Here is a 27,847-nt window from a genome sequence, read left to right as displayed (position 1 = left end):
ATCCCCACAGGTGGAGTCAATGGAGGCTGGGCCAGTATAAAATGAGCACACCCACACACCACACCCCTTCCAACACCAAAATGCTACCACTAGCTGTTGCAATCATGGCGCTGGAGGACATGCCCATACTGCTACAACTACAGCAACAACAGCAACAACAACAACTACAGCAGTTACACCAGGCAGCACAGAGGAGTCGCATGAGGAGAAGGAGGGTGAGACAGGCCCAGCAATTACCACCAGCGCAGCCAGCAGTGCCTCGTAGGCAACCACCAATCCCTCGCACCAGACCCAGCCCTTTTAACCTAACCCCTGAGCAGATCCACACCCTGTACCGGTTGGACCGTGACACCATCACCACCATAGTGGACATGATACAGAACGACATTGGCAGCCTCATAGAAATATGCACTGCCATGCCCCTGCTACTAAAGGTGGTGTCTGTGCTCCACTTCCTGGCCACAGGCACCTACCAACACACAGTGGGCCAGCTACATGGCCCACTGTGTGTTGGTGTGCTTTCACAGCCACTATTTAAACGCATGTTGAACCAAGTGCTGGATGCCCTCCTGAAGCATGCAAGCAGCCACATATCCCTACCACGGACTGCCCAGGAGATAGCCAACACCAAAGTAGGCTTCCATGCACTGGCAGGCATGCCCAATTGTGTTGGTGCCCTTGACTGCACCCATGTGGAATTGGTAGAGGCGGTGTACCGCAATCGCAAGCAATACCACTCCATCAATGTGCAAATGGTATGTGACTCCAGCAAGATCATCACACATTGCTGCGCCCGATTTCCCCGATCAACACATGTTGCCATGGTACTGCACAACTCCACGCTACCCTGTCACATGGAGCGACATGCTGGACCACGTGCCTGGCTGCTTGGTGAGTTGCACAACTGTCCCATGGTAGTGCTTTGGGGTACTGATGTCTAGGGATGCATAAGGGGGGGGCATACTCCACCTGGGTGGGAAAGGGGGGGCATACTCCACCTGGGTGGCCATTGCCAGTGATTGGAGAATGCATGCAGAGCTAAACACTCCAGACCTGAACTGGGCAAACGGAACATGACACATCATTGGGCCACATTTCGCAAATTATGCATATCGATGACAACAAGTAAGAGGCACAACCAGGCCACCATGGTGATGGCAAGCAATGCATGAATGAACAGGATGGTAACTGTGGCAATGTGGTCAGTGTGACCATGCATAGTGAGGAATGAACAGCATGAATTGGAGGCTAAAAATTGTTGCACTACCACAGCACATCTGCCTCAGCATGCATGATTACACCCTGCATCATCTATTGAACGCCATCCAGACTACCACACCTCATGACAGTATAGATTGCATCTAGGTGACATTTTTGCATGCGTACAGGGACATGTGCATGCCCACACCAAATAGCTGCCGCCATGACTGTGCTCCCTGAAGGTGGTAGTTCAGAGTGACACACACCTATTTTATCTGCTTGCAGGTGATGGAGGATATCCCTTGAGGCCGTGGCTACTTACCCCTGTGCGGAACCCGCAGAACAGCCATGAAAAGGAGTACAATCGTGTGCACACCCATACCCGTGTTGAGATTGAGCAGACCTTTGGCCTGTTGAAGGCGCGGTTCCGCTGCCTCAGCAGGTCTGGTGGGCCACTCCTATATAGGCCTGAGAAGGAGGCAAAGATCACCATGACCTGTGTCATGCTGCACAACATGTGCGTCCGGAGAAATGTACCACTGCCACCTGACATTGGTATGCATGGCCGGGGTGAGGATGATGAGGATGGAGACGGAGGTGGAGTAGCCCCCCTGCCAGTACGTGATGCACGGGATGGTCATGCTGTACGCCAAGCACTAATTCACGAATACTTCTGAAACACAGGGACTATGATAGACATGTGTCAGTGACACACTGGCTCCATGTGGACATGCACACTTGTATTGTTGGGAGTTGGCCACTGAACACCATCACACATTAAATGAACATGCACAAAATGAAGAATGTCCAGCCATTGAATTTTTTGCACACAACGGGTGTATTTTTCAAACAAACAACAATGTGCACACTCCGCCCCAACCCCCAGTGAACTCCCTAACCCACCCTACAAACCCCAATAACCCCCAGTGAACTCCCAAACCCACCCTACAAACCCCAAATATCCCCAAATGTACTGAAATGATTGTTGCCTTCACCAACATCCATGTGTCCCACTCCCATTGTCTGGCCACTCTACTTCTTGGCCTTTTTGTTATCCGTGGGTGGCATCTCCGAGTGCCGTGCACTCCTCCGGGTCATCCGCACAAGGCTTGTGGGGGCTGAGTTTGCAGGTGTTGTAGCGGAGGACGTGTCAGAGGCAGGTTCCACGCCTGCTCCAAGGCGTGGCCGCTGCATATGGAGCAGGATAGACATTAGGACTTGCCTTACTGCCCCCAGACAGTCCTTTGTGAGGATTGCAGACGCGTTAACGGCAGCAGTGTTCGCAGCGATGGCCGCTGTGGTCTCCCCAATGGCATTAGCAATGGCCCTCCTAGTGTCCTCCCCATCGGCAATATACTGCCGCATGAGATCAAGCATTGGCTCCTGTCATGCCTCCACCCTCGAAAGGTGAGCCTCAAAGGTGTTGGTGGTAGCTGGAGTGCTGGTGGCTGGAGTGGTGGTGGCTGGAGTGGTGGTAGCGGGGTGTTGGTAGCCGGGGTGGTGGTAGCCGCAGTGGTGGATGGTGCATGCATGGGGCCCACATCCAGGGTGCTGTCCTCCTCGAAGAGGCACATGTCGGAATCTCCGAGGTCGGAGTTGTGGAGGCAGGGAACGTCACTGCTGTCGGCCTCCATATGGGGTGGGGTGGTGGTCAAGGGGTTTGGGGTGGTGGTCAGGGGGCTTGGGGTGGGTGTAGTGGACACGACTGTGACACCCTCGGTGTCCACATTTGCATCCACAACGTCCTCAGTGGTTGGTAGGTGGCTGCTGCTGGTCTTGATGTGTGTGGCCCACACTGGCAGCAGGTGTTTTTTGCTGGGTTTCAACCCGGTCTGGCACACTGCCTGTTGGTCTGGCCTGTTTCTCTGGCTGGGGGGTGGTGGTTGCGGTGGCCCTTGTCCCATGGCGTGATGTTGATGCCCTTGTGCCCCTCTCCTGACTGGCATCTTCCTCATCGGTGCCTGGGGGTTAGAAGAGATGCAGGTCATCAGTGATGGTGTCACATGCCAGCGACATACTATTGCGCTGTGATATATTCATACATTCATGCATCTATTTATTACAGGGGTGTGGTAATTGGTGTTCTGAGGGGGCATGTAGGCTATCAATGCATTGCAGTTAGCATGCCATTGATATGGGGTTTGTGTGGTTTGGGTTACATGGGCACGGTCATGTTATGTTGCCCGTGTTTTGGTATTGGGATTGGCACTCAGCATGCTTTTGTGTGTGGCAGGGTGTGGCAGGCATTCTTGACTGGATATGTTGATGTGGGTCTGGGACATGCATTGGCTTGCCTAGTCTCACTTCCAAGTCACTTGTGCTACGTCATGGTTTCCCCTACAGTGATGTGCAGGATCACTCACCTCCTTCTGGGGATGATGCGGCGCCCATCTCCATCCCTCCAAATCCCTCTATTGACTCGGGAACAATGAATGAACTGGGAGTCTCCTACCAGGGCATCAGCTTCGCCCTCCTGTTGACTGCCAGGATGTTCCTCACCCTCAAGAGGAGGTCGTCCCAACTCTTGCGGCAGTCACACACAGTACGTGGGGTGGTCCACACGGCATACACCCTCTGGGCAACCTCCTGCCAGATTTGCTTTTTCTTCATCTATGCAGAATGCTTCATATCATTTGACTTGATTGTGTCTGCATTTGCAGCCAGAGTGTCCGCCAGCATGTTGAGCTCAGCGTAGGACAAACACTGTTTCCGCTTCTGGGGTGTCGTCTTCCGGGTGGCCTTGGACATCCTCAGGGTTTTCTGACGCAGCACGACACAAAAAGACTGGTGGTTAGGGAGGATGGCAATGGATTGTGTTTTTAAAGATGGCCGCCAGCCCATTTCCAGTTCCTGCGCGATGACGTTATTTCCGGGTCCGGTTTTGCAAACCCAGTATTAGCATGGTGGTATTACCGTGCCGATATTTAGGGGTAGCTCCGAGGCGGTGCCGGTATCGGCGGGTCCCGCGATGCGGGGGGTTGGAGGGCCTTTAGTGGCATGCCGATATTGCCATTACCGGCATGGGGGTTTGCGCATGCTCCCGCACTCGTAATCACCCGCTATTGGCGGGTTCATACGAGCACAGACCCGCTCTTGCCGACATGCCGGTAATGAACCCGTTTTTGCCGGACTACTCGTAATGAGGCCCTCTGAGTCAAGAGACTTGCAAAAAGCAGAGACTTGAGCAAGTTCTTGAACTGTAAAAGTGAAACTGTATCCTAGTGCCGCATGAGCCAGAGTGTGCGCTTTGTTCGAGTGAACCGCCTTGTCCTGTGCTGAAAATCTGGGGAAGCGAGGCCAATGGTACGAACATCCTGACGTATCATTTTGTGAACACTTCTTTCTTTTTCATGAACATCACCCCACATTATTTGTGAATTAATAGTAAGGATTGGCAATAGTTGTTTTTAGTATAGGCCCTTTTATGTTGACAAGACTCGACTAGGATTGCATTCCTTCCTTCTGAGGCCCAGATTTTCAATGTGCTTCTAGATCATAGATCCTTTAATGAGCGTTTATTTAGTAAAAACATTGGAGGTACTGTGTTGGTGTTAGCAGTTGCTGCAAACATAGAACCATGTTAGAAATGCTGGATCATATAAGTAAGCAGTATGTTAACTGCCATATGGATTACAGAAACCATTTTATAAGTTCAATAAAGGTCTTCCACACAGTGAGAGTTCTACTGAATATTGGTCTTTTATGAAGAAACATATCTATTTTTACTTGCCCTTCGAAACAGTGTTCCACCTGGGGCTGTCTTTTACTCCTAACTCCATTTTACGGTGATATTTGGTCAGTAAACACAAAGAGAAGTCTGTGCTATTATGGTGGTCCTTGTGGGTATAACATGTTTTGGAGTATTTACAAACTAGTAATAATAAGTGGAGAAAACTAACCATCATATGTGGTGACTAAAGGTTGTTCTAAATAATGATATGATTGTCGGATGGTGAAAAGGTTGGAAGGATATAGTGTAACTGTGCAAGTGAATCCAAGACATGGCTGAAGTATACTGGTTTCTTGTGGAAGATTGTGAACTGGTTAAGACATCTACTATTAAATGTTATTATTGTGTAAATATCAATCAGGCAATATGATTTCACAAAACCAAGGAATCTAAAGTAATTTCTAATGGTGTGCCCATGTAAAAATGTAAACAATTTGTGGTCTATCTGTCACTTAGGGTATTAACATAATGTCTCCATCAGTATATTCAAATAATGGTCACAGAGTTTCTGGTTTGCATTTTGGGATGGAATGAGGAATCAGTGATGAAGATTTGTAAGTTTATGTTTATGTTTATGTTTATTATTTGTAGTGCGCACCTAACCCAAGGGTAGCAGGGCGCAGAGGCGACAAGAGGATTGTAAAGCTTAGGTTACAGGGAGTAAAATAGAAGGAATCCAGCTCGGGTTACATTGCTAGACACGTCAAAAACAATTAAGACCAATACGACAGGTTATAATTACAGGAGATATACAATATTTACAGGATATATAATGTGTCTTAACATGGAGAATCAGTAGATATACACAATTTACATATTTATAGTATAGCGCAGTAAGGAAGAACGTTAAGTGTCATGTTCCTTGAGCCAAAGGATGGTGTTAGATCTGAATTGTGAGTATGGAAGGTCTTCCCTGAGGGATGGTGGTCGGGAGTTCCAGAATTGTGCTGCTTTAACAGGAAAGCTGTTCCCTCCAGACATGGTGCGTTTGAATCTTGGCACTAGAAGGAGGTTAGAGTTGACCTTTCTGGAAGGATGGCAGGTTGCCGGTCTAGTGAATCTCGTTATAAAGTATTGAGAGGCATGAAGTAATCGACCGCACGACAAAGGTTAATTAACTTCTTTTATTTGTATGCGTGCTTCTTCTCTCACATATATCCGGCGCCCCGTACAGCAACCTCCAGCCTCACTCGACATCCCTCTTTCAACCGTCTCCTCACGTCACCCGTCTCCACATTCTATAATACACATTCTAACTGGAGGCCATGAGCCGGGAAAGCCGCGAGCCTTCACACACTGAAGCTAACATTAATTACTACATCACCCCCCCCTAAACATTTTAATGAATAAAGAAAACTTAAAATAAACTAAACTAATATAACTCAAGAAAATACCACAATAGTGGAAAACTTGAAGAATGATATTACTAAAACAGTGAATATAAATTTACACTGTATGGGAAACAAAGGATAATGCGAATGATTATAATTATGAAGTATGTTACATGTCATAATCCATTGACCAAAACGGCAATCTCCTTTCTCTCGAATTGCGCATATTCCTGCTTCCAATCACATTCCTGCTTCCAATCTCCCCCTCCCTTTGTTGTCGCTGAACCACATCCTCACCAGCATGTCTTCCCAAACTACCATCCACAACATCATTGCTATTTGGAATATTTTCATCACCAAACACATCACTTACTGGCCTCTCTGCTTCGACTTGTATGTGTCCCTGCTTGTCACCTTTCCACATCCATTTACTAACCCTGTCCATATTCCATACAGATCCTCCTGCAACTCTAACCGCTCTCTTGAACACTTGTATTACTTTGACAGGCCTGCTGTATTTAGAGTCTCCCTTCTTAACTTTTCTTCCAAACTTGATTCGTACCAAGTCGCCCGGCATTATCCTCAACTTAAACTTTTCAACATGCGTTTTACTTAATTTATGTGATTCTTGATGTTTCCCATGACCTTGTGACCCAGTACTCACACCCTTCCTCCGATTAACCCATTCAGGATTAAGTAACGTATTGGGAGCTCTCCCCCTCATTAATTCAAAAGGTGATACTTCCATTCCTCTTTTGACTGACATCCTAGTACTCCATATCCTTTCCTTAAGAACTTCATCAACCGGTAAATTGTTACTCAATGCCAATTCTACTGCTTCTACGATTACACGGTTGTATCTCTCCACCAACCCATTGGTTTGTGGGTGGTATAATGACGAAAACCTCCATTCAATGCCTGTCCTTTTGACAAATTCTTTCATTTCATTACTTCTGAACTGAACTCCATTATCACTTATTATTATTTTTGGAAATCCTTCCCTTCTGCATATCTGCATCAAAAACTTAGTTACCTCATAAGTATCAATTTTCTTCACTGCTTTGACTTCCACCCAACCTGAGTAATAATCCACCAATACAATAAGGAACTCTTTTTCTCCAAACAATTTCAAATATGGTCCAATGATGTCAATCCCAAGCATCTCCCATGGCGCATCACCTTTGTCAATGCTAATTGGTTTAGACTTGACAATCCTACAACTCTTATCACTGTTTTGACACGGCCAACAATTCCTGATAAACCTCTCAATCATAATATCCATGCCTGGCCACCAATATTTCAACCGTACATTATTTTTAGTGCATGTGATGCCAGGATGGCCTTGGTGCGCCTTCTCAATTAGTTCATTCCAAAACTTGTGTGGCGGAATTAACTTATCTCCTCTCACTAAAAACCCATCTTCCATTGACAACTCATCCCTAATCTCCCAATATTTCCTACAACCTTCGCTTACAACTTTTTTTTCAGGCCAACCAAATTCTGTGTACTTCCTTATCTCCTGCAATTCCTCATCCTTAGCCAATTCTTCTATCCACATCTCCTTGGACGTGACTTCGAAAATAACTGCTACTATTTCTTCATCTGGATCTGCATTCACTTCATTATTCTTTAACGGCAATCTAGATAAATAATCGGCAATTATATTTCTCTTCCCCGGCACATACCTCACCGAAAAATTGTAATCCTGCAATTTTAAACTAAGTCTAGCTAATCTTGGAGATGCTTTACACATTCCTCTCACAGTGAGAACTTCTATCAATGGTTTATGGTCAGTTTGAATTACAAATTTGTTTCCCCACAAATATTTTCTAAAATAATTCACTGACCATGAACATGCCAATAATTCCTTTTCGATTACCGAATATCTGCCTTCTGTTTCTGAGATTGCTCTCGAAGCATGACTGATGGTCTTTTCATTGGCATCTTCATCTACCTGTGTCAACACTGCTCCTAAACCATTTCCACTCGCATCCACTGTAATCTTGGCGGGTCTCCCATAAACAAATCCTCCCAATTCTACAGAATTGCAAATCCCTCCTTTTATACTTCTGACTGCCTCACTACATTCATCACTCCAAACAAACTTTGCATCTTTTTTCAATAATTTCCTCAATGGTTCCGTTGTACTAGCAAAGTTTTTCACAAATCTGTTGTAATATTCACACAAACCCAAAAATGATCTTAGTTCGTCTTTGTTTTTTGGCTCTGGTGACTCCTTGATAGCTTCTAATGCATCTCTTTTGGGTTTATAACCTTTACCATTTACTGCATGCCCTAAATATTCTACTTCCTCTACCCCAAATTTACATTTGTTCATCTCAATTTTCAATCCAACTTCTTCCAATCTTTTCAACACTTCCTTCAATCTCCCATCATGCTCCACTGACCCTTTGCCAAATACTATTATGTCATCTTGATATACAAGCACTCCACTCAAACCTTTCAACACATTTGTCATAATTCTTTGAAATACTGCTGCTGCAGACGCTAGTACAAATGGCATGCGTTTGTAATGATACAATCCATGAGGTGTAACAAATGCTGTAATGTCTCTACAGTCTTCTGTTAATGATATTTGATGATATGCGCTCGATAGGTCCAAAGTGGAAAATACATCAGCATTGTCAATACGATTCAACATCTCAGAGATGATGGGAAGTGGAAACACATCTGTTATAATGTTTTTGTTGACATCTCTCAAATCCACACAAATCCTAGGTTTGCCATTTTTCTTCAATGCAACTACAATAGGGCTCACCCACTCAGATGACTCAATTTTTTCTATAACTCCTTCAGATTCTAATGATATCAATTCCTGCTCCACCTTTTCAGCAATGGCAAATGGAATGGGTCTGGATTTCGTGTGCCTAACAGGTATCGCTCCTTTCTTGAGGCGTATTCTGTGTGAAAAATCTTTTAACAATCCTAATTTTGCAGATTTGCCTTGCTCCTTTTCCTTAACTTCCTTCGATCTTCGTGTTTGACTCTTATTAACCACCAAAACTTGCTCTTCGTTACATGGATCCAACCTGATTCTCAGTCCAGCCTGATCTCTCCACCCCAAAACATTTACTCCTTTTTCAGCAACATATACCTTTACTTGAGATCGTCTGTCTCTGAATTTAATAATACTCGGGAACCAACCAATCATTTTGATTCTGGATCCTTCAAATCCTCCAGGATTTAGTATGTCTGATACTTCCATCTTGGTTTTAAAACCACGTTTTGTTAAATTTTTCCAAGTTTTCATTGTGATAATTGTCCATGGCGAACAACTATCCACCTTCAACTTGAGTTTCCAATTGTCCAGGAATACCTCACAACTTGGGCATTTGAATTCTCCATCAGGTGGTTCTCGTATAAGGAACACTCTTTCTTCATCCGATTCTTCTTCTTCTTCCATTATGGCAGAAATTTTCTTCCTCCTTCTACACGTAACCGCGAAATGGCCTCTTATTCCACAATTTCCACATTTTTGTCCTAATGCAGGACATTGTTTAGCATAAGCATAATGGCCAGTCCTGCCACAATTATAACATCTGTCTCCTTCCCTCTGTTGGTTGTACTGAACCCTTTGATCATTTTGAACCCTGGTTTCATTCTTAATCCAGTTCCTTCCTCTGTATGAGTTCCCTTTCTGGTCTAAATTCTTCATTCTGTTGTTACGTCCTGCATTAATTTCACCTTTCTCTTTATTCTTGATATTCGTCCCACCTCTGTCTTTGGGTCGAATTACATTCACCTGACCTTGCTCCTCAGTTTCCTTCTCTTGTATCTCCTTGCTGCCCTGGCTATGTTTCTGCATACTTTGTGCAGCTTCTTCTTTCTTGTTTTTCATCTCTCTCGAACACAATTGAGTGTGTTCCACTCGCTTTGCTATGGCTATAGTTTCTGGTAGGGATGGGTTGCCCACCATCCATAACCTATCCTGAATAATATTATCTTTCGAGTGGATAATGATTTGATCTCTGATTAACTCATCCAAAGTGATGCCATTACCAAATTGGCACGTCCTTGACAGTATTCTCAATGCAGAAACATATTCTTCAATGCTCTCCTGTTCTTTCTGCACCCTGGTGTAGAACTTGTATCTATTAATAGCTACATTGGTTTCTGGAGCATAATATTTGTCCAATTGCCTAATAGCTCTATCATGTTCATCCGCATCACCAGCTTCATCCACAGTTAATTCTGGCAATTCTCTGAACTTCCTTTGTCCTTCCAACCCCAATGCGTGTAACAGTAGTAACTTCTTTTTCCGGGATGTGAGCTCCTCCTGTTCTACAGCCTGAATGTAATTTAACCAGTACTCTTTCCACTCTGACCACAAGACCACTGGTTGACCAGGAATTGGAAGGAAACTTGCCGGTGGTTGTATACTGATGCCTTGCAACATTCTTAAACATTGAATGTATATTCTTGTTATACAGCTGTTAATTGTACAGTTGTTGGAATTTGCTAAATTCAGAAATTTAATCTTCAAATACTGTGAGGAGGAAGAGTGGATCACTGTCTTTTCCTCATTCTGCCTTAATGTCAAACATATCATGTGACATGTACATTTATGTAGGTCCTTTCCTCTGCTTTACTGTATGTGCTATATACACAACTTGTCACACGGGGGCGGGGCACAATTCATGAAAATACGACCTTCTCAGCACAAACCAACGTAATGCCAGCACGTTGATTCGGAACGTCTGCTCTCCTTCACCGCACAAGCCTGCGCCGTGTGGCACAGCAGCTCGGAGCATCCGCTCTTGCGTAGTTTTTCTTTTATGAATTTCACCCGATTCGGCCCGTGGGTTCTCAGGGCGCCGGCATCCTCGTCGCCATTTGAAGTAATCGACCGCACGAGAAAGGTTAATTAACTTCTTTTATTTGTATGCCTGCTTCTTCTCTCACATATATCCGGCGCCCCGTACAGCAACCTCCAGCCTCACTCGACATCCCTCTTTCAACCGTCTCCTCACGTCACCCGTCTCCACATTCTATAATACACATTCTAACTGGAGGCCACGAGCTGGGAAAGCCGCAAGCCTTCACACACTGAAGCTAACATTAATTACTACAAGGCAGCTTGGCGGAGGCATTTGTGGGTCAGAGAGACAGATTTGAGGAAGATTTTGTCTTTCGTTGAAAGCCAATTGACAGATCTTCTAGTCTCTGAGATGTGGGCTTTCTTCGGGAGGCTTAGAGCAGCTCTTATAGCATTATTTTGTAAGATTTGAATTTTGTTCGTGATGTATTTGTTGCTGCCTACATAGAGAGCATTACAATAGTCCAACTTGGACAGGATCAAGGCTCTAAGTATACAATTGGTTTGGTAAGCTAATAAATAAAAGTGGACACATGCTTGAAAACAACCATGTGTATATTAAGATATTTCTAACTATAACACTTGATTAAACAAAAGAATAGGGTTGTAAGGATTGTGGGTTTCTTGCCCCCCTATGAAAAGAACAAAGTCTTGGTCCATATTAAGGCCTGATGTTGAAGATAGTTTCTATCACTTTATTAGTAGCATTTATTAGTAGCAGTCAGTCTCCCCCTCATGCTTGTTCTTTAACATGTTCAATACTGATGAACTGTGTGTGTTTTGTGAGAAACCTGAGGCGTTTCTCCCATGCTATTCCCGGGGATCCCTGACTCAGGTGGCCAGGGGAGGGCCATTGCTCTTGGATCCCAACCCTGGGGGCAGACAAGTGAGGGAGGATCACCTGGGAGAGGGATCCATGGAGACTGTGGGAAGAATGCCCGCAGGCGAGATATGGTATCCCCCCATTCCAATAGATCCCTAACTGACATTCCCTCATTCGTTTTGGGCTATTATTGCCCAAAACTTGGTTCTATTGTGTTGTTTCTTCCTACATTGTAGGTGTCTGTCTGTAAATAGTTGAGTCTGGTCTGCATCGCGGCTGTTTGCAAATTCAATCTCAGAGGAAGATGGTGATGAAATGACCACGTGGTGTTGCTACTTTGCTTTGTGTTGGTTTACTAGATGATCAAATGTCATGCTTCTTATGTAAGGTATAGATTATTTTATTTTTGTAATCATTTTCATCTCTTATACATTTCTTTTACTTTTTATATTTAATTTCTGCAATGAACGTGGTCAAGAAATCATCTAGAATTTGGTAGTTTTCAAAGGTTAGTTCTGGTAGATTCACATTTTCTATCAGTTTTTTTCTAGGGTTGATTTCTGTCAAGGTACATTTATGTATTTTGGATGACTGGTCTATGACTCTAGTCATCATTTCTTAACATGTATTTTAAACCTTTCGTTCCCAATCCTTAAGTGCTCCCTTGTCTTCTTCTTCAAATGTGGGGTGAGTACAAATTCTCAATCCACTGGGTATGCGTCCCACTTCCAGATACGTTATCATTGTTTTGATTTCTCCCCACTTGTGTGGTTCTTTTTTGGATAATGATTCAAGTTGTTCAAAGAGTTTTTTAAGTGAATCAAGTGATTTGTTCTGGATGTGTTCTGTTAATGTCCGTCCTATCTTTTGAGAACTTTTTCAATTCACTTGTTTGAACATCAACTATCAACCTGTGGAGGTCAGACATAATGTTTGATTATTAGCAACTATACTGAATAAAAGCAACTAACAAATATGTATTTGATTTATGGCAAAATAGCCAGATGACTATGTTTGAATAATCCAGCCTCGAAGGAGTGTGAATTAATAAACAGCAAATATTTCTAATCAAACTACCAATTTCAGAGTTTTCAATACAAGAAACATGCCACAAACTCAATATGAAAATACATTTTAAGATGACGCAGTTGCTTTGCTCCTTAATCTGAAGAATGTATACTTGATATTGGGCAGACACAGTATGTGGGACTTCTTCTATGCGATAGTGACACCTAAAACATAACAGATCTTTTTGCCAGAGGTTTCTTAGGTGCCTGCTTTTCTCATAATTACATTCTGTAGATGAGTAGCCTAACCCAGAGACGTTTTTATAGAAGGGCAAAAGGGGCACTTGCCCAGGGCCTCCACCTTGGTGGGGGCCCCACAAGGCTAGCTGATCTGAAGAAGTAAGATTACATTGTTCACCAGTCTTAAATAGCACACGTCAGGATATTTTATGGGGTGCTGCTGAGGCCCTAAACCCATTGCCTTTCTGTTTTGGCAAGTGCATTCTGCCTTGATCAATTCATCATGTATTGCTTTCTGTGTTCACTGTTGTATACATAGTTTGTGTGTTCCTTATGGCACAACTCTGTAGCATTCTTTCCTTCGTGTGGGAATTATGTTGATCATGTGCAATAGGCAATGGCGAAATGCATATTGATAAATTGAGTGCCACAATGGTTCAAAAGTTAGCTCAGTGAGTGAAGCACTCATTGCAGAGATATGAGTTGATATGCAAAATTAGAACATCACATTCCAGCAAGGCCTACTGAGCCTTTCCCATGTCAGAAGTGTATAAACTTGCCTGCATATGTACTTGGTTTTGCAGAACATCATCTGCTATTATCAGCAATGTACCTGTACCAGATATGGGTTGCTATAAAAACAAAACATATAATCTGTATGGTGAAGGTCTATAAATTGGTTTGTTCAGACGGGGTGTTGTAAAACCTAGGCAATGGCCTCCAATGATGGCATAAACTGTTAGTCCAAGAGGTGAATAAGTATCCAAATTCTAGACTATGGAACAACAGCGTTCATATTTGTATCCTGGTTTTGCCAGCAGACAATACAGTGATCCTGGTCCAATCATGTAATATATCTTACATTACTGTGATGTCTTCTGTGAGGTTTGCCTTCTTGCATGCTGCTGGTATCGTTTAGCCCTTTACTTGATATTTCTTCTTATGTAGGCCATATGGGTGGAAGGGTTGGTTGGTAGACAGAAGACAGAGGACCATATGTTGCAGGCCTCAGGCAAAGCATATTTTATATGCTTGTTTGACACACAAAAATATTTGCTTTTTGGTAAAAGTCAAAGGTTTTTATGCACGTTTATAAATGAAAATGGCACAAGCCGTTGTTTTTGAAGTATTTAAAGCTTTAAAATACAAAAGACAAACCCAGATTAAATTTGTTAAATCACATCGATTGGTATGCTGGTTCTTATATACTTCCCTTGATGATGGAGAGAATCAAGCTAGAATCATTCCCATTTTGCATAACACCCTTCTATAATATTTTGTTTAAAAATGGTGTAGAGATTGAGCCAAGTACCCCCACTCAAAGCTCTGCCCCCATGATGCCTATATGTTGGGAGCCAGAGTGTGAGACACATGCAGTACCAGTGAAAATACCTATACCGAAAAGAATCCTGGAAGTGAGATACCCATTGAGGAAGCCTTATATGCACTCACAACAATATGATGGTCATTTGATTTAAATCCCAGAGGAAGTGTGAAAACTAGCAAGAAAGATGATTTGTGACGTCATGCAAAGCAGAGCTTATACATCCAGAAAAGAGGCTGAGGGCCATAAACATTCTATTAGATCTAAGGAGGAGGTGTTAAGGATGAGCAACAGTTTGGGCTCGAGAAGAAGATGCTCATGCTACAGAAACGATGAAGAAAATACAAACTTATTTTACAATTGTACAGATGCAGTAACGCAAGAAGACAAAGTATTCTTAAGGCTGGCTACGTAGTGAATAGATTGCGGCAATGCGCCAACATATATGCATAGGAATATATAGACTATTGATGTTCCACAATGCACTTTAGCAGAGTCTGGACCCTTGAATAGGAAGGCTTTTTCAGTTTGGCGCAGTTCGAAAACAACTTAATGACAAAGGTGGATTCAAGAAAGGCTTGGCTGGCCCAGCACCAGGAAGTCAAGGCCACAATGAGCATGGATGTTCATGCAGTAGCTGCAAAACGTGTGAAAAGTGCAAACCCCTGTCTGAGGTGAGGAGCAAGAACATTGAAGACATCATAGGTTCATCATTTAAGAGTATTTTAAATACATAAAAGCTCTGAAATATGGTCTCCAGTTACATGATTGGATGATAATAGATACTGAGTTGAGCTGTATCGAAACCAAGAGACAAAGTATGGCTATACTCCCTTTTATTCTCGGGCACAGAGAACATTTCCAAGCCCATGTTTGAATGCTAATTGACTGGCAGACAGCAAGAGTGATAATAGATGGCAGGTTAATTAGGTGGGAAGCTATGGTCATGACCAGCCCAGAAGCACCTGGGTGCCAGCCTGCGTGCTGCTAGGGTGTGTGGAATATTACAGAGGGGTACAAAGGTGCCAACCAATTGTAGAGGGCCACATAATAGAGAGCCCTATAGTTTATATAACCAATAGGATGTCGTGTATTTGATGACGTTCATAGTGACTTGCACTCAAGGAGGGGTTAGTTGCCCCGCCTGATGTTAGACCCAATCACTTTCCCGAATAAGTATGGAACGTATACCTAGATGTTCCCTTTAAGCCTATCACTTTCCCAAGTAGGTTTTTGTAGTTTGCCAAGTAGATTGACGTCAATGATGACAAGTTTTTACTATATAAACTATGTTTTTTATGAAACTCGCTGCGTGAGAAGATCGAGCGGATGTTCGTTGATGTTCATTATACTCCCTGTTTTAGATAATTGATATTAAAACAGACTTACTTTGCCAACTTCCTGAGTCAGTCTGATTATTGATGTTTGAGTATATTCTGCATCACCATCCATCTCAAAGTATTGCTACCTCGAAGGGCCTAGTGTTGGGTACACAGTTTCAATGGTCATGTTTGGTAATGTGATTTGTGTACTTTCCAACTCTGTTTTTTAATAAAATGAGATTGTTTTAGTTCATGGTAAGAACTGGAAAAGAAAGTGTTCAAATGCAGAAATTGCAGAGTTGGCAATTCACCCCTTCACCCCTTAACCAATGTATGATACTGGGCATCTCATTTAATCTTGTATTGCCCAACCTCCCAATATTGCCAGTGCCTAAACCTTTCAAAATTGTCAGCCCTTCCGAGTGATTTCCTTCTCATGGTATGATCTTCATAAAAGCCTTATTCATGATTTCACTGTGTTAATAGTGAGAATATTCATATTGCATACCACTTGTTCCTTTGATATCTGATGGCAACACTATTTGAAAGTGTCTGCTGCTTTTCGGATGAAGACATTTTTGAAACTTTAATGGGTTTTCTTCCTCTGGCAGGTGCAGGTATATTTTTTAAAATACTGGAGAGTGAACACTATATTCTCCAGTGGGTTCCTCTTTTTCAAATTTGAATTATACAAGTTGAAGAATCTTACTGGACCTTAGTGTTCATTAATAAAGGATCCTAGTTCTGAAAACCTTGCCTGTGCTTTTTTCATATGCACTAGGTCAGGTCTCCCAATAGCCGACCGGTTTCTGTGGTACAAAGTGGGTACACCACATTCCTCAGAACATGGTTCTTTGGTTTCTGGAACACAAATTGGCTCAATCATCCCATCTTGGACAGCAAGTCCCCAGCAGCAATGGCACCATAAAAAATCCCGACATCTGTATTAGGACTTGCCGATGGTCACAGGCTGCCTCACCCTCCCGTGCACAGAACCACTAGCTACATGGAAAGGGGAGAGGCTATTGAATAATGCAGACCACGCTGCTATTGTAACATAGGAAGCACCTACACTGATGCCTCCCTAAAGCCCTGAGCAATGTAGTGTAACCACTTTGTACCACAGAAACCGGTCGGCTATTGGAAGACCTGACCTAGTGCATATGAAAAAAGCACAGGCAAGGTTTTCCGAACTAGGATCCTTTATTAATGAACACTAAGGGTCCAGTAAGATTCTTCAACTTGTATAATTCAAATTTGAAAAAGAGGAACCCACTGGAGAATATAGTATTCACTCTCCAGTATTTTAAAAAATATACCTGCACCTGCCAGACGGAGAAAAACCATTAAAGTTTCAAGAATATCTTCATCCGAAAAGCAGCAGACACTTGGGCAGCCCTGAGTGGCTTAACATGTGTTTTTAGTACGCCAGAGTGCACCCACATGCACCTGTAAGCCAAGAAAAAGACACGTGCCTATCCTAACCCACCCAAATAAAGAAACTGTGTGTTCCTGAGTGTGATTATAGTATTGGGCAATACACAATAGGAAAACCCACAACAGTCCCTCGTGTTTTGTATAACACTATTTGAAAACCATATCCCACTTTGAATCTCAGTCTGTCTGGATAAAGACACCTTCCTGGTAGCTTCTGATCTGCCTCCACTATCCATGCTACAGTATGTGTTGTGTTCTTCTTCCTTCCAATTGGTGGTCCCTATCCATGCTTGAGCACTGTTGCATTCTGTGAGGCAGCAAATGTGAGTTCTCTGTCTATTATGAGTTATGTGTACCTTTTACATACGGTCCTGCATTAATACTACATCTACCTTCCTGGATGTTATTGATAAAAAGTATATTGTATGTACTAGAACAGTAACCCCTTTGTAGACTGCTAATGTTGGTTGTCAAATGCTACTTGTTTATCATTCTGATTAGAGCAAGAATGAAGAGAGCAAGGGGACTTAAAGGAAGTAAACGTGCTTATTATGCTGCGAGACAGCATATCAACCTATCAACCTATAGGATGTGAGCGCGACGGATGAGGTTTGGGGGACGCAACCACTATTCTTGATCCCTTCATTCCTTGGTGGAGGGGTGCCCCAAAGATGTCCGTGCCCAGGGCCCCAATAGTGCATAAGATAGCCCTGGCCTAACCTGGGTGGTTGCAATGAGCCCCACTGGCCGGTGGAAGTTTGAATCTTTTTTAGGAAGTACAGCATGCTTGCACCCTGAGGGATTCACCCACTGTGCAACTTTCTAAAATCCTCAACAGCCTGATATTTTGCTTATAGATATATCTGTACCATATACGACAGATGTGGTCCTATATGGTCCAGGTTCCCCTACCTGGAATTTCAAACAATAAAGTGAAACAAACAGTGTTTTAGGGAATATGAATGGGAAATGTGGTGGTCTGGATGCTTCCACACAACCCTTTTCCCAAGGGAGGACCTTGCAAAATGTTAATGTTCTGACCTCTCCCTATAGTATAGCCTTCTGAAAATGTGAAGGAACGCAACCCTCCTAATGTGAATTCAAATCTTTCATCTAACCCCAATTCCCTATAAATATTGAGTGCCTGGTGTAGTTTGTATTGCTGTGTGGAAGGAGGTGCTGGTTCAACAATAAAGAGCAGAAACCAGCAAATCAGTGTGCAATATACTACAAGACCTCCCGACAGCAAGACTATGTCTGCTACTTTTAAACAGGACTGTCTCTCTCACTTCACCTGTCTTAACAGAACCAGCTGTGATGAAGTTTCAGTTGCAATATCCTCCTGTGCACTCTAGCTCTGGCCAAGGACTTGTCCCTTCTCCTGGAAGAGATGGCCTGAGGGAGCCAAAATATTCTGCATATGGCAGAGTCAGAAACCTGTAGCTGTAAAGACTGTAACATTGGTCCAGTCTCATCAGTGCAAGGACAGCAGAGCATATTTCCTTGAACTTCCATGCAAACCAAGACATTTGCTATTACTAAGTGACACCTCTCTTTGGGGCAAGGACTCCGCTGATGAGCCTCTCTACCTGTGCTTCATTGCTGGGACATTTGGGTGTGGTATGATTCCATAGGACCATAAGGTCTGCACCATATCCCAGTTTTGTTGGACATCAGTCAATTGACCTCTAGAGGCCTTGCTGCAGCTCTGCCACTCATCAGAAGTTTGGAGTTCACTCCCCACCAGCATCAACACTGGAATACCCTAAATGCAAAAGTCCCAATGTGACTGGAGCAAACAGGTCCCATGGACTAGGACAATGGCCATCCCTAATAAGCCAAACATTCGCTAAGGGCTGACTGCAAGGCTGTTCTTCTCAATGACTATAAATAGGTGGATGGCAGGAAACGGAGCATGTCAGGGCACTGCTGCACCCTGGGGACATAAAGGCAGGCCCAATGATAAGATTGCACAGAACCTGGACTACTTTCTAGTTAACCAATGACCCAGTGTATGGCTTAAACTCAGACACTCAAACTGGATCAACATTATGCATATTTAAAGAACCGTCTATGAACTGTGGACAAACCTGCGGTAATGTATAGATATGGTTCAGTCCCATTGAGCTACCAGGCCTGCAATGAAGCCCTTGTTGGTCCTAACCTAATGTTAGGCACTGTTTAATGCATACACCTGCAGAGGAGCATGTGGTTTTCAGCAAAGTGCACCATTTTTAATTATGCATTAATATTATATGCAATTCAAGTGGTCTAACGTATTTGAAATGTACCACTGCATGCATGGAAAGCATGCATGGAAAGCCTTTTTCTTCAAAGCTATAACATTTTATGTTGCATCTTGAACAATTGCCACACAACCCCAGCGAACTTGTCTAGATTATCCACTCATCACTGACAATAGATTTAAAACAGTGAACCACACCACTCTCCTTAATGACAGGCTAGCATTATTGGTGACTGTCCCCTTGAATAGATTGCATCCTTCCTCCAAGACAGAGAGCTGCAGGGGAGGGCAGGGCCACTTCTCTGTAGTCCATCGTACCTTATGTGGAGTACGTCAAGGCTCTGTCCTCACACCTTGGCTTTCTAATGCCTACTCCAAGCTACCTTCTGACCTCATTGACCCTTAATCAGCTTCCCTTCAGAGCCATGCTGACAATACCTAGATCCATTTCAATCTGGCTACTCCTATGCACAATGCAGCAGCATTATTGGTCTATCCAGTATGATCAACAACTCTTTGTGTCTAACGGCTTCTAAAATCGAGATCATCAATATTGGATGCCCCATTCTCCCTGCCATGCCATTCATGTGGCCCTCCAATAGTATTACCTTTTACACTTGTTGGAATGGATCTTGCCCTTCCTTTAAATGTCACATGAAGTGGAGGTCATATAAGCCATGTTACTCTCCTGTATCAAATATTGCAACGGTTTGTATGTAGGCCTCCCCAAAATCTAACTGCATTAGCTGCACAATATCCAAAGTAAGACTCTAGGCTAATTCTGGCACTGAATGCAAGAGACCATAATACTCCAGCTTTTCTCGTCTGCTGGCTTCCTGTTGAGAGGTGGAAACTCTGTGCATTATGCATAAAGACTACTTGTATATCTGCTCAGTCTACATCTAACATACAATTGTGAAATATTCATTTTTGTATAAACCGACGTTGGTTTTCAATTAGTGTATTATTGAAAACTGCTAATCAAAACCATTGTATTGTCTATTCTATGCCTATCTGCCTCCTTCTCCTCTGTAGACTAAGTCAAGTCAAACAGTTGACTGGGAAACAGTTATATCTGTATGTTTCAAAGTTATTGGGGTTGTTCAAAATGCTATGAGAGCTAGTAAGTTGTAACAAATGAGCAACCTCATGTTGCCCTAGGTTTATTGGACAACCACGTCCTGTTCATAAAATGAATAAAGACACTTTCCTTAAAGCTCTCTTCTGGACTTGAGGCGTTTCTTGCTTACCTTCTGACACTTTGTAGCCTTAACCTTTCTGTTATTGGGGCTGTGTTTGCCTTTACAGGCACTTATTTGCTGTTTACCTGGTTTCTTCCTGCTGGTCCTCCCATGCACTTGTTTTTGTGCACTGTGTTGTTCCATGTTTTGTTTTGCTCTCACTTAGCTGTTTTGCACCTTTTCCCTTCCCCTGTCCACATCACTTAAGTGTTCATGGATGTTCCAAATATTTGAAGGTCCAAACTCCCTTCTCTCTTTCTCCTCCTCCTGTTCCTCCCTTTCTCACGTTTCCTCTTGGAGCATATTATGGAGGGCTGAATGGGACACACAAACAACTGCATTTGGAAGTGTGACCTCAGTCTTCTATTCTCGCAGCTCAAAGAAAAACAAAACAGCAAATTAAGGAACCCTCAGGGTGACTAAAGACAAGTCTCTAACCTTCTCAACAGGGTCGTCCCCTGTCATTGGAAACACTCCTAGATGCTAGCTTTCCTGCACCCCGCACCCATGGATTCCTAAAATAAGACTGTCCCCTAAGTCCATGTTTGGGTCAGCTCCTTGGGGACCGTTATTTATGAACCTCTCCATTGCCTTCACTAACTTCAAGGAGTACTCAAGCTTCTCAAGGACATGCATTCTAAATGAGGAGGTTTCACCACTACTCTCTTCTCCCGCTTCCAGGTCGGATCATAGATCTTTCTTGCTTCTATACTCATAGCTACTTTGGTCTCCCTTTCCACTTGCCTTGGGCAACTGCAGCCTTCCATGCCTTCCTGCGTTTGTTGTCACCTCCTTCACCTATTACCACCTCCTCCAACTCTTCGCCACCTCCTTCTGATGTTTTCACCAAATCCAAAATCCCACTATCTCCCCCTGACATTACCTCTCCCCCAAACCCTCACTACGTCTGCATAACAGCACTGCCTCCTGCAACTCTTCACCATTCTATTAATGTCACCTCCTCTGCTGAACTCTCACCTTATCTCATCCCCTTATTTGACTTTTTCCTCCAAACTCTCATCAAATCTTCCTTATGCCACCACCCCCTCCAGGTCTTCACTGCCTCCTTGTTCTTTTGGCTCCTTCTCCCTTCCCACCTCAAGGAGCCTCTTGTTTTCCACAATCATTGTACCATACCCAGATGTTCTCCAACTGCCAGCCACAACCTACTACAACTACCCACAGTGCTGGTCTCTGTTGTGTGCCTTTTCAAGGATGATCCCCTCTAGGTGGGACGCTGGCTGAAGGCTTGTACCTGTGCATCCCAATTGTTTGAGGGCTCGGATGAGCTGTGAATTCCACCTTCCTTTTGGTCGGATTGAGGCGAGGAGGGGCAGACCGATCCTGTACATCCCTGGTGGATATCTTGGATTTCAGATATCTGCATGCAGGGCAAGGGAGAGCTACACATGTTATGTCCCATGCTGTATGATGTTTCCGGGTAGGCAAGTACAGTCAGGGTGTTTAAGGGGAGCTACTTGTACTATTCCCTGGTCCCTCACAATGTGTCCAGTTGTTTAGTGTGTTTGTGGGTTTGATGACTTTGTGAGAAGGACGAATTCACAGGACATGGTTTTAAGATAACCTAGGCCTGAAGAGTGGGCCATGCTCCTCACTTTGTGGGTTTGTGTCCAGTGGGAAGGTTTTAATACCTCATAAAGGGGAATGGGTCTAAGGCCTGCATGTGACTGTCCCTGTCAAGTGACACAGACCGAGGGTGAGTTGCCCAGGGATCCACCCAATACTACCTTTGGAAACATCATCCACTCGCTCAGGGTGGTCGCCGGCCACTCTCCTGGCATTCCCAGAGGACTTTCCGCACATGCTATGAAGCGAGTGTGTTTCTGTTTAAGGTTGGCACCTTACAAAACAGAACATAAATGAGGAAAAGACCAGGTTACTGAGCCCTGTTTGCCTATTTCAGTAATGCTACCTAGACTCCACTACCCGAGAGTTTACTGACAATGTTTAAGAAAACACAATGTTAAATCGTGCTGCACTTTTTTGACACCCTTATATGCACAATGTGTCAGAAGTACTACCGTTACCGCAATGAATAACAGTAATTTAGTTTTACCGGCTTACCAGAGGAAAGACTACCAGACTGGTCATGAGGCCCCTAATATCAAGACACTTGTGAAATATATAGAATTCTACATAGTTACATTTCAACTGCAGAGTAGGGATGTAACGGTATTACGGTATACCGTTAAAGATACCGTGAACCAATTAATCGAACAATAATAACCGTCACATTGTTTATACCGGTATACCGTTCATACCGTTAAGTGTGCTTTTCAATCTGATTTGGAAAGGCTGCAGTAAGCAAGTGCTGCGCAGTCTTGGTCTTGCACTGTTGGATGTGCCGTCTGCCAAGTAGTTTCAGTTTGAGCAGTTTTTAATGCCATTCCATAAACCACACGTGCCTGACACAAAATCAGTATGTTAGCAATAGGAAGAATAAATACGGTGCCAAGAAGGAAAAGGGTTTGCTTTTTTTTGTTGTTTACATTTTTTTTAAAGTGCTCACCCAGCCCGAGGGCATCGAGGCGCTGTTAAAGAAATTGTTTTTGTTTATTTAGTTGGTAAGTGTTTTTGTCTTAGTTGCGTATTTATAACGTGCTTAAACTCCCAGAGGTTTCTAAGCGCGGACCCGGTGATCGAACCTGTGTTGCTTCGTGTAGTCTTGCTTACAAGGCATGCACGTTGCCGCTGAGCTATCCTCCCAAGACTTTGGGTTGGCGGCTTTGGGGTTTATATATTTATAATGGATAATGTTTTCTAAACATATGACAATGGGGGATTTCCCTGGTTCTATCATTGAATTTACATATAATAAGTCAAACTGCGAAATTTACTCATCTCTGTGGGTATTCCCTGCTGCCATACCAAAGGGTAACATGTTCGTGATTACTGAACACCTTTTGGCCCGGAAGTAAACTAAAGGCTGTAACGTAAAGAGAGAGTGCGTGTGCATGTGCATGTGTGTGTGTTTGCGCACAAGCATATACTACCATCAGACTCCATTGATCTGTGGCATGCAGGTTATCAATATGGCAACATGTTCATCTTCAGCAGTAGCCAGTGGGGGAGCTAAAAGCCTAAATGACCACTTAAGAAAAGCTATTCAGTTTGCTTTGCCAGTGGCAGCAGGGCTCCCCCCCACCTCCTCCTCTCCACACGTGTGTTTGTGTTTGGTGGAAGCAAGGGGTGGCATTCCAGTGGAAAGCATATTGAAAAGCCCAATTCTGGCCCTGGGTGCCTGGTTTTGTTTGTGATGATAAATCTGACAATTTATGACCTTTTAGAAAATATTTGTTAAGATTAATTAAGTCCACCTGCTATACCGCGATAACCATGATATACCGTCATTTGGCAAGAAGGTTATTGTACCGTCATAAAACTAATACCGTGACACCCCTACTGCAGAGATATATTCCACACAGGTTTAAAAGTTACATCTGGCAGATAATGAGAGCAAAGCTCAAGTTGTCTATGATATTGGTTGGATGCCCGAGGTGGAATACATCTCATAGTTGATAAATTGTATATTGTATACGACCCCCATTTCATCTCTTTCCTGCCCCCTGCACTTTCCTAATGGGTCAGCAGTGTAGTTAGTGGAGGCATGAAAGAACTATACACACAATGAAAAATACCAGGTTCCCTTTCTCTCACCTCCCAAAATTAGCATCCTGCCATAATACACTACCTACCTCGTGTAGCCACTTTTCGTGGCCCCACCCCCGGAGGTACGTGTCTCAGAGCTTGTGGCACCTGCAGATCCCTCCCGTAAAAGACAGAGCACGGCACTGTCCACTTAAAGCCCGAGAGCCACGGCTCTCCCAAACAGTCATACTTGCAACTCCCAAACTTGTCTGCCTCCGAGGAGACCCAGAGGAAGGCAAAAACATCTTGCATCATCCTACTATGATGCCATGACAGTTGATTATGATTTTCAGAGTCCTCTGTCATGAGAGCACAGGAGGAGAATACAGCATTTGGAGGAAAAAAACAGGCATCTAGGCATATTTTGAGCAATCCAATTTAGAGATTAAATATTCACCCACCCATATTTTTCACATAACCATGTTACATATTCCTGCCCACAACTAAAGTGTGTAGACCAGCAATAGTCTCTGGGAAACATATGTTTTGATCAGTTACTGAAGACAAGGCTCATGGCAGTGGTCTGTAGTTGCTTGCTTCGTGGGAGTTAGTTGAACTACTCTGTTGTTGAATCAACTATTACTTCTGAATATTACTTCTGAAGTGCCAATGTTGTTTTCAGGATAAAGCAACAACTCACACTAAAGCCAGTCCAATAACTTGAAATGGTTAGTTTGCTTTTGTGGAAGTGTTGAGAGAACCTGATGGAGTCATCACTGATTTCCCAACGGTGACCTCCTCCCATGTGGCCAGGGGACGGCAGCCACTACCTGACCCTGACCCTGGGGGCGGCTGTATGAGGGATGATTACATGGGGGTGCGGAGACAACATCTACAGGGATCTCATGGCTTCATTGGGTGAAATATTGTATCCCCCATTTACTCTTGAAAATAACCCTACAATATCTACTACCCTCATGGCCTATTGTGATACACCCACTCCTTCTCCCATGAAGAATAGGGAGGTCAACTTCTACAGCTCCATCTATCATTCATTCAAAACTCATTCGCCATTTGAGACAACTGGAATTACTTATTTAAGTTTTCCAAATCAATCCCCAAAACTGGACATTCTCCCAGAATGACCAAAATACTGAAACAAGGAAGAGGAATCGAGCAATGCCGAGCTGAAAGGCCACAAGCCCAGTGCATACTCTTGTGGTTCCCGGTACACACCTGTACCCACGGTAAGTTTAAAACCCAGGTTAAGCAGAGAATCAGGGTCTGCTGCTGCTGGAGGAAAAGAGCTGCATCTCAACATGAAGCTGAAAAGTCCAATGGGCAAGTACCAGCATGCTGGAGCTAGGCGGCTCACCAGCGAAGAAAGAAGAGGCTGCTCTACTAGAAGGACACGCTACAGGAAAGTCAGAAAATAGCGAGAGACTCCTGGGTGTTCAAAGGTGAAGAGGAGCAGCGTTTTACTTACCAGAGCCTGGAACAAAGCAGGTGTGTGAAGTGAAAGCTGCAAGGACTGTATAAACCAACAAGAAGCAGTCACAAGAAGGGAGCAAACGGAAACGCTACTCTGGTTGACCGTCGGTGAATCCAGGAAAATCAGAGAGCCAGTTAGTCTACCCAGAGGTGGTTGGGACTCCATAGTGTATAGGCATCCATGCTGATTGCAATTAATTGAGCAACAAGCAAACGAGAGAGAAAGAAGGAATGAACATAAAAGGGGGAACACATTTTCAAATAAAACCCTTTCAAGAAGATAAATATGAATTGAGCGAACACAGGAAAACCCAGGACCAGATAATACATCCAGAGGACATATATGCAAACAAAGTGTCTGTGCAACTTTGGGGAAGGGCGGAGAGTCTGTGAATATAAGAAGCCCTGGCAGGAAAGTATACCAGGCAATAACAAGTGTGTGAATACAAGAAGCTCTGGCAGGAGAGTATACCAGGCAATCGCAAGTTTGTGAAAACAAGAAGTCTTGGCAGCAGAGTTTACCGGGCCACAAGAACTTTATGAAACAGAGATCCCAAGAGGAAACATTAGGACTAGAAAAGGATTGTGTGAAGCAGGTGTTCAAGAGAGATAATTGTAAAGTCAATGTGTGCATGTAAATATTGTTGTGGGTCAAAAAGGGCTCAAGGAATTATTGTATGTGAAACTTCAAAGAACAAAGAGGAATCCAGGGGTAAAGAACCATGCTCTGGGGCAAGGACCTTTATCCTTGAAGAACATTTGAGTTGGTGCCATTTACTCATTTGTGAACACTTTTCTAAACCTCCCAAGGTTAAAGACATGTCATGTTTCATCTTAGAGTTTAGTTTTAGTGTGAGGGTCAGAATAGAAGTTTGGACACAGGACAGTTTTGTTTTGGACATTCTGACGCAGACAAATGCTTAATTTTGGTCCAGGTAGGGATCTCCTCTTAGAGCGGGGTCAGAGGGATTTTCCCAACCCCTTTTATTTTCTATAAATGTTTTTAACCAAAAACATGTCCGACTTGTGACCGACTTTCCTTTCTGACTCCTCACATAACCCAAAACGAAAGTGTCAATTTACCTTTTTGTAAAAAAAGAGGTGTTTTAATGGTTGGTCTGCAACACTGTAAAAACATCATGATAAACAAAACACAAACATTGCAATGTGTTGCATGTATCCTGGGCAGTATCCTGAGCAGAAATGAACAAGCACATCTCTATCTGCATACTAATATCTTGGTACATCTACCAACACATCAAATCCTATACGGAGACAATGAGATGTGATTTATACTGCATTTCTAGAAAAATGCGATCTGGCCCCATGTCATCAAGAGCAGCTTCACCCAGTTCGGGTTTTTTAGCCTTCAGAATTTTGGAAGCTTGTACTTGTAATTTCATCTTTTCATTACAAATATGAACCTACAAACACCATAATTAAAAGTTGTTTTGGCTTGATAACTGTCACTTTGATAAAATAGCCCAGCTTGCAACATTGTTGCTGATTTTATAATGTGATTATGAATATATTTGAAAAAATGGAGCCCGCATTCTTCTTAATAAAAATTTAAAGCAATTCTGGATGATGCCAAGAAAGCAATATCTTACTTTCAAACCGAGGGACAATGACTGTTTCTCCTGTTCAAACTTGGGTGACCGTTTCTCCGAGCAGACCACACCAGCATCTTCAGAGTGCTTGCAGTCACTCACGCCCCAGCCATTGGAGTCGCACTGGGCCAGCGAGCTTTCGGTACCAGCACATCGAACGTTATCCATCCAAATGGGACCTGCAGACAAGAACCGAAGAAGCATCATTTCTGCTCAGTTTTTCCAATATGTCGCATACACAGCTATTTTACATTTTATGTTTGGTGGGCTTAGGAAACGTAGATGTATAAAGTGAGGGTCTGGACAGTGGCAGAAAAGTGTCTAAGTCAGGGGTCTTCAACCAGTGGCTCTCCAGATGTTTTGCAGTACAAGTCCCAGGATCCCTCACCATTGACTATAC

General features: G+C 43.5%; 1 protein-coding gene across 2 annotated transcripts in view; it reads right to left on the bottom strand.

Annotated features, from left to right (window-relative positions):
* Window positions 1-27,847, bottom strand: part of LOXL4 (lysyl oxidase like 4) — a 321,773-nt gene that overhangs the window by 226,030 nt on the left and 67,896 nt on the right. For both annotated transcript variants that reach the window (XM_069611542.1, XM_069611543.1), the window contains exon 3: window positions 27,448-27,626. In XM_069611542.1, coding sequence (XP_069467643.1) covers window positions 27,448-27,626 — 179 coding nt within the window. The remainder of the gene's footprint in view (window positions 1-27,447; window positions 27,627-27,847) is intronic.

This window comes from Ambystoma mexicanum, chromosome 8, assembly GCF_040938575.1.
Source record: "Ambystoma mexicanum isolate Mex_15411 chromosome 8, UKY_AmexF1_1, whole genome shotgun sequence".
NCBI lineage: Eukaryota > Metazoa > Chordata > Amphibia > Caudata > Ambystomatidae > Ambystoma > Ambystoma mexicanum.
This window is presented reverse-complemented; position numbering and strand designations above follow the sequence as displayed.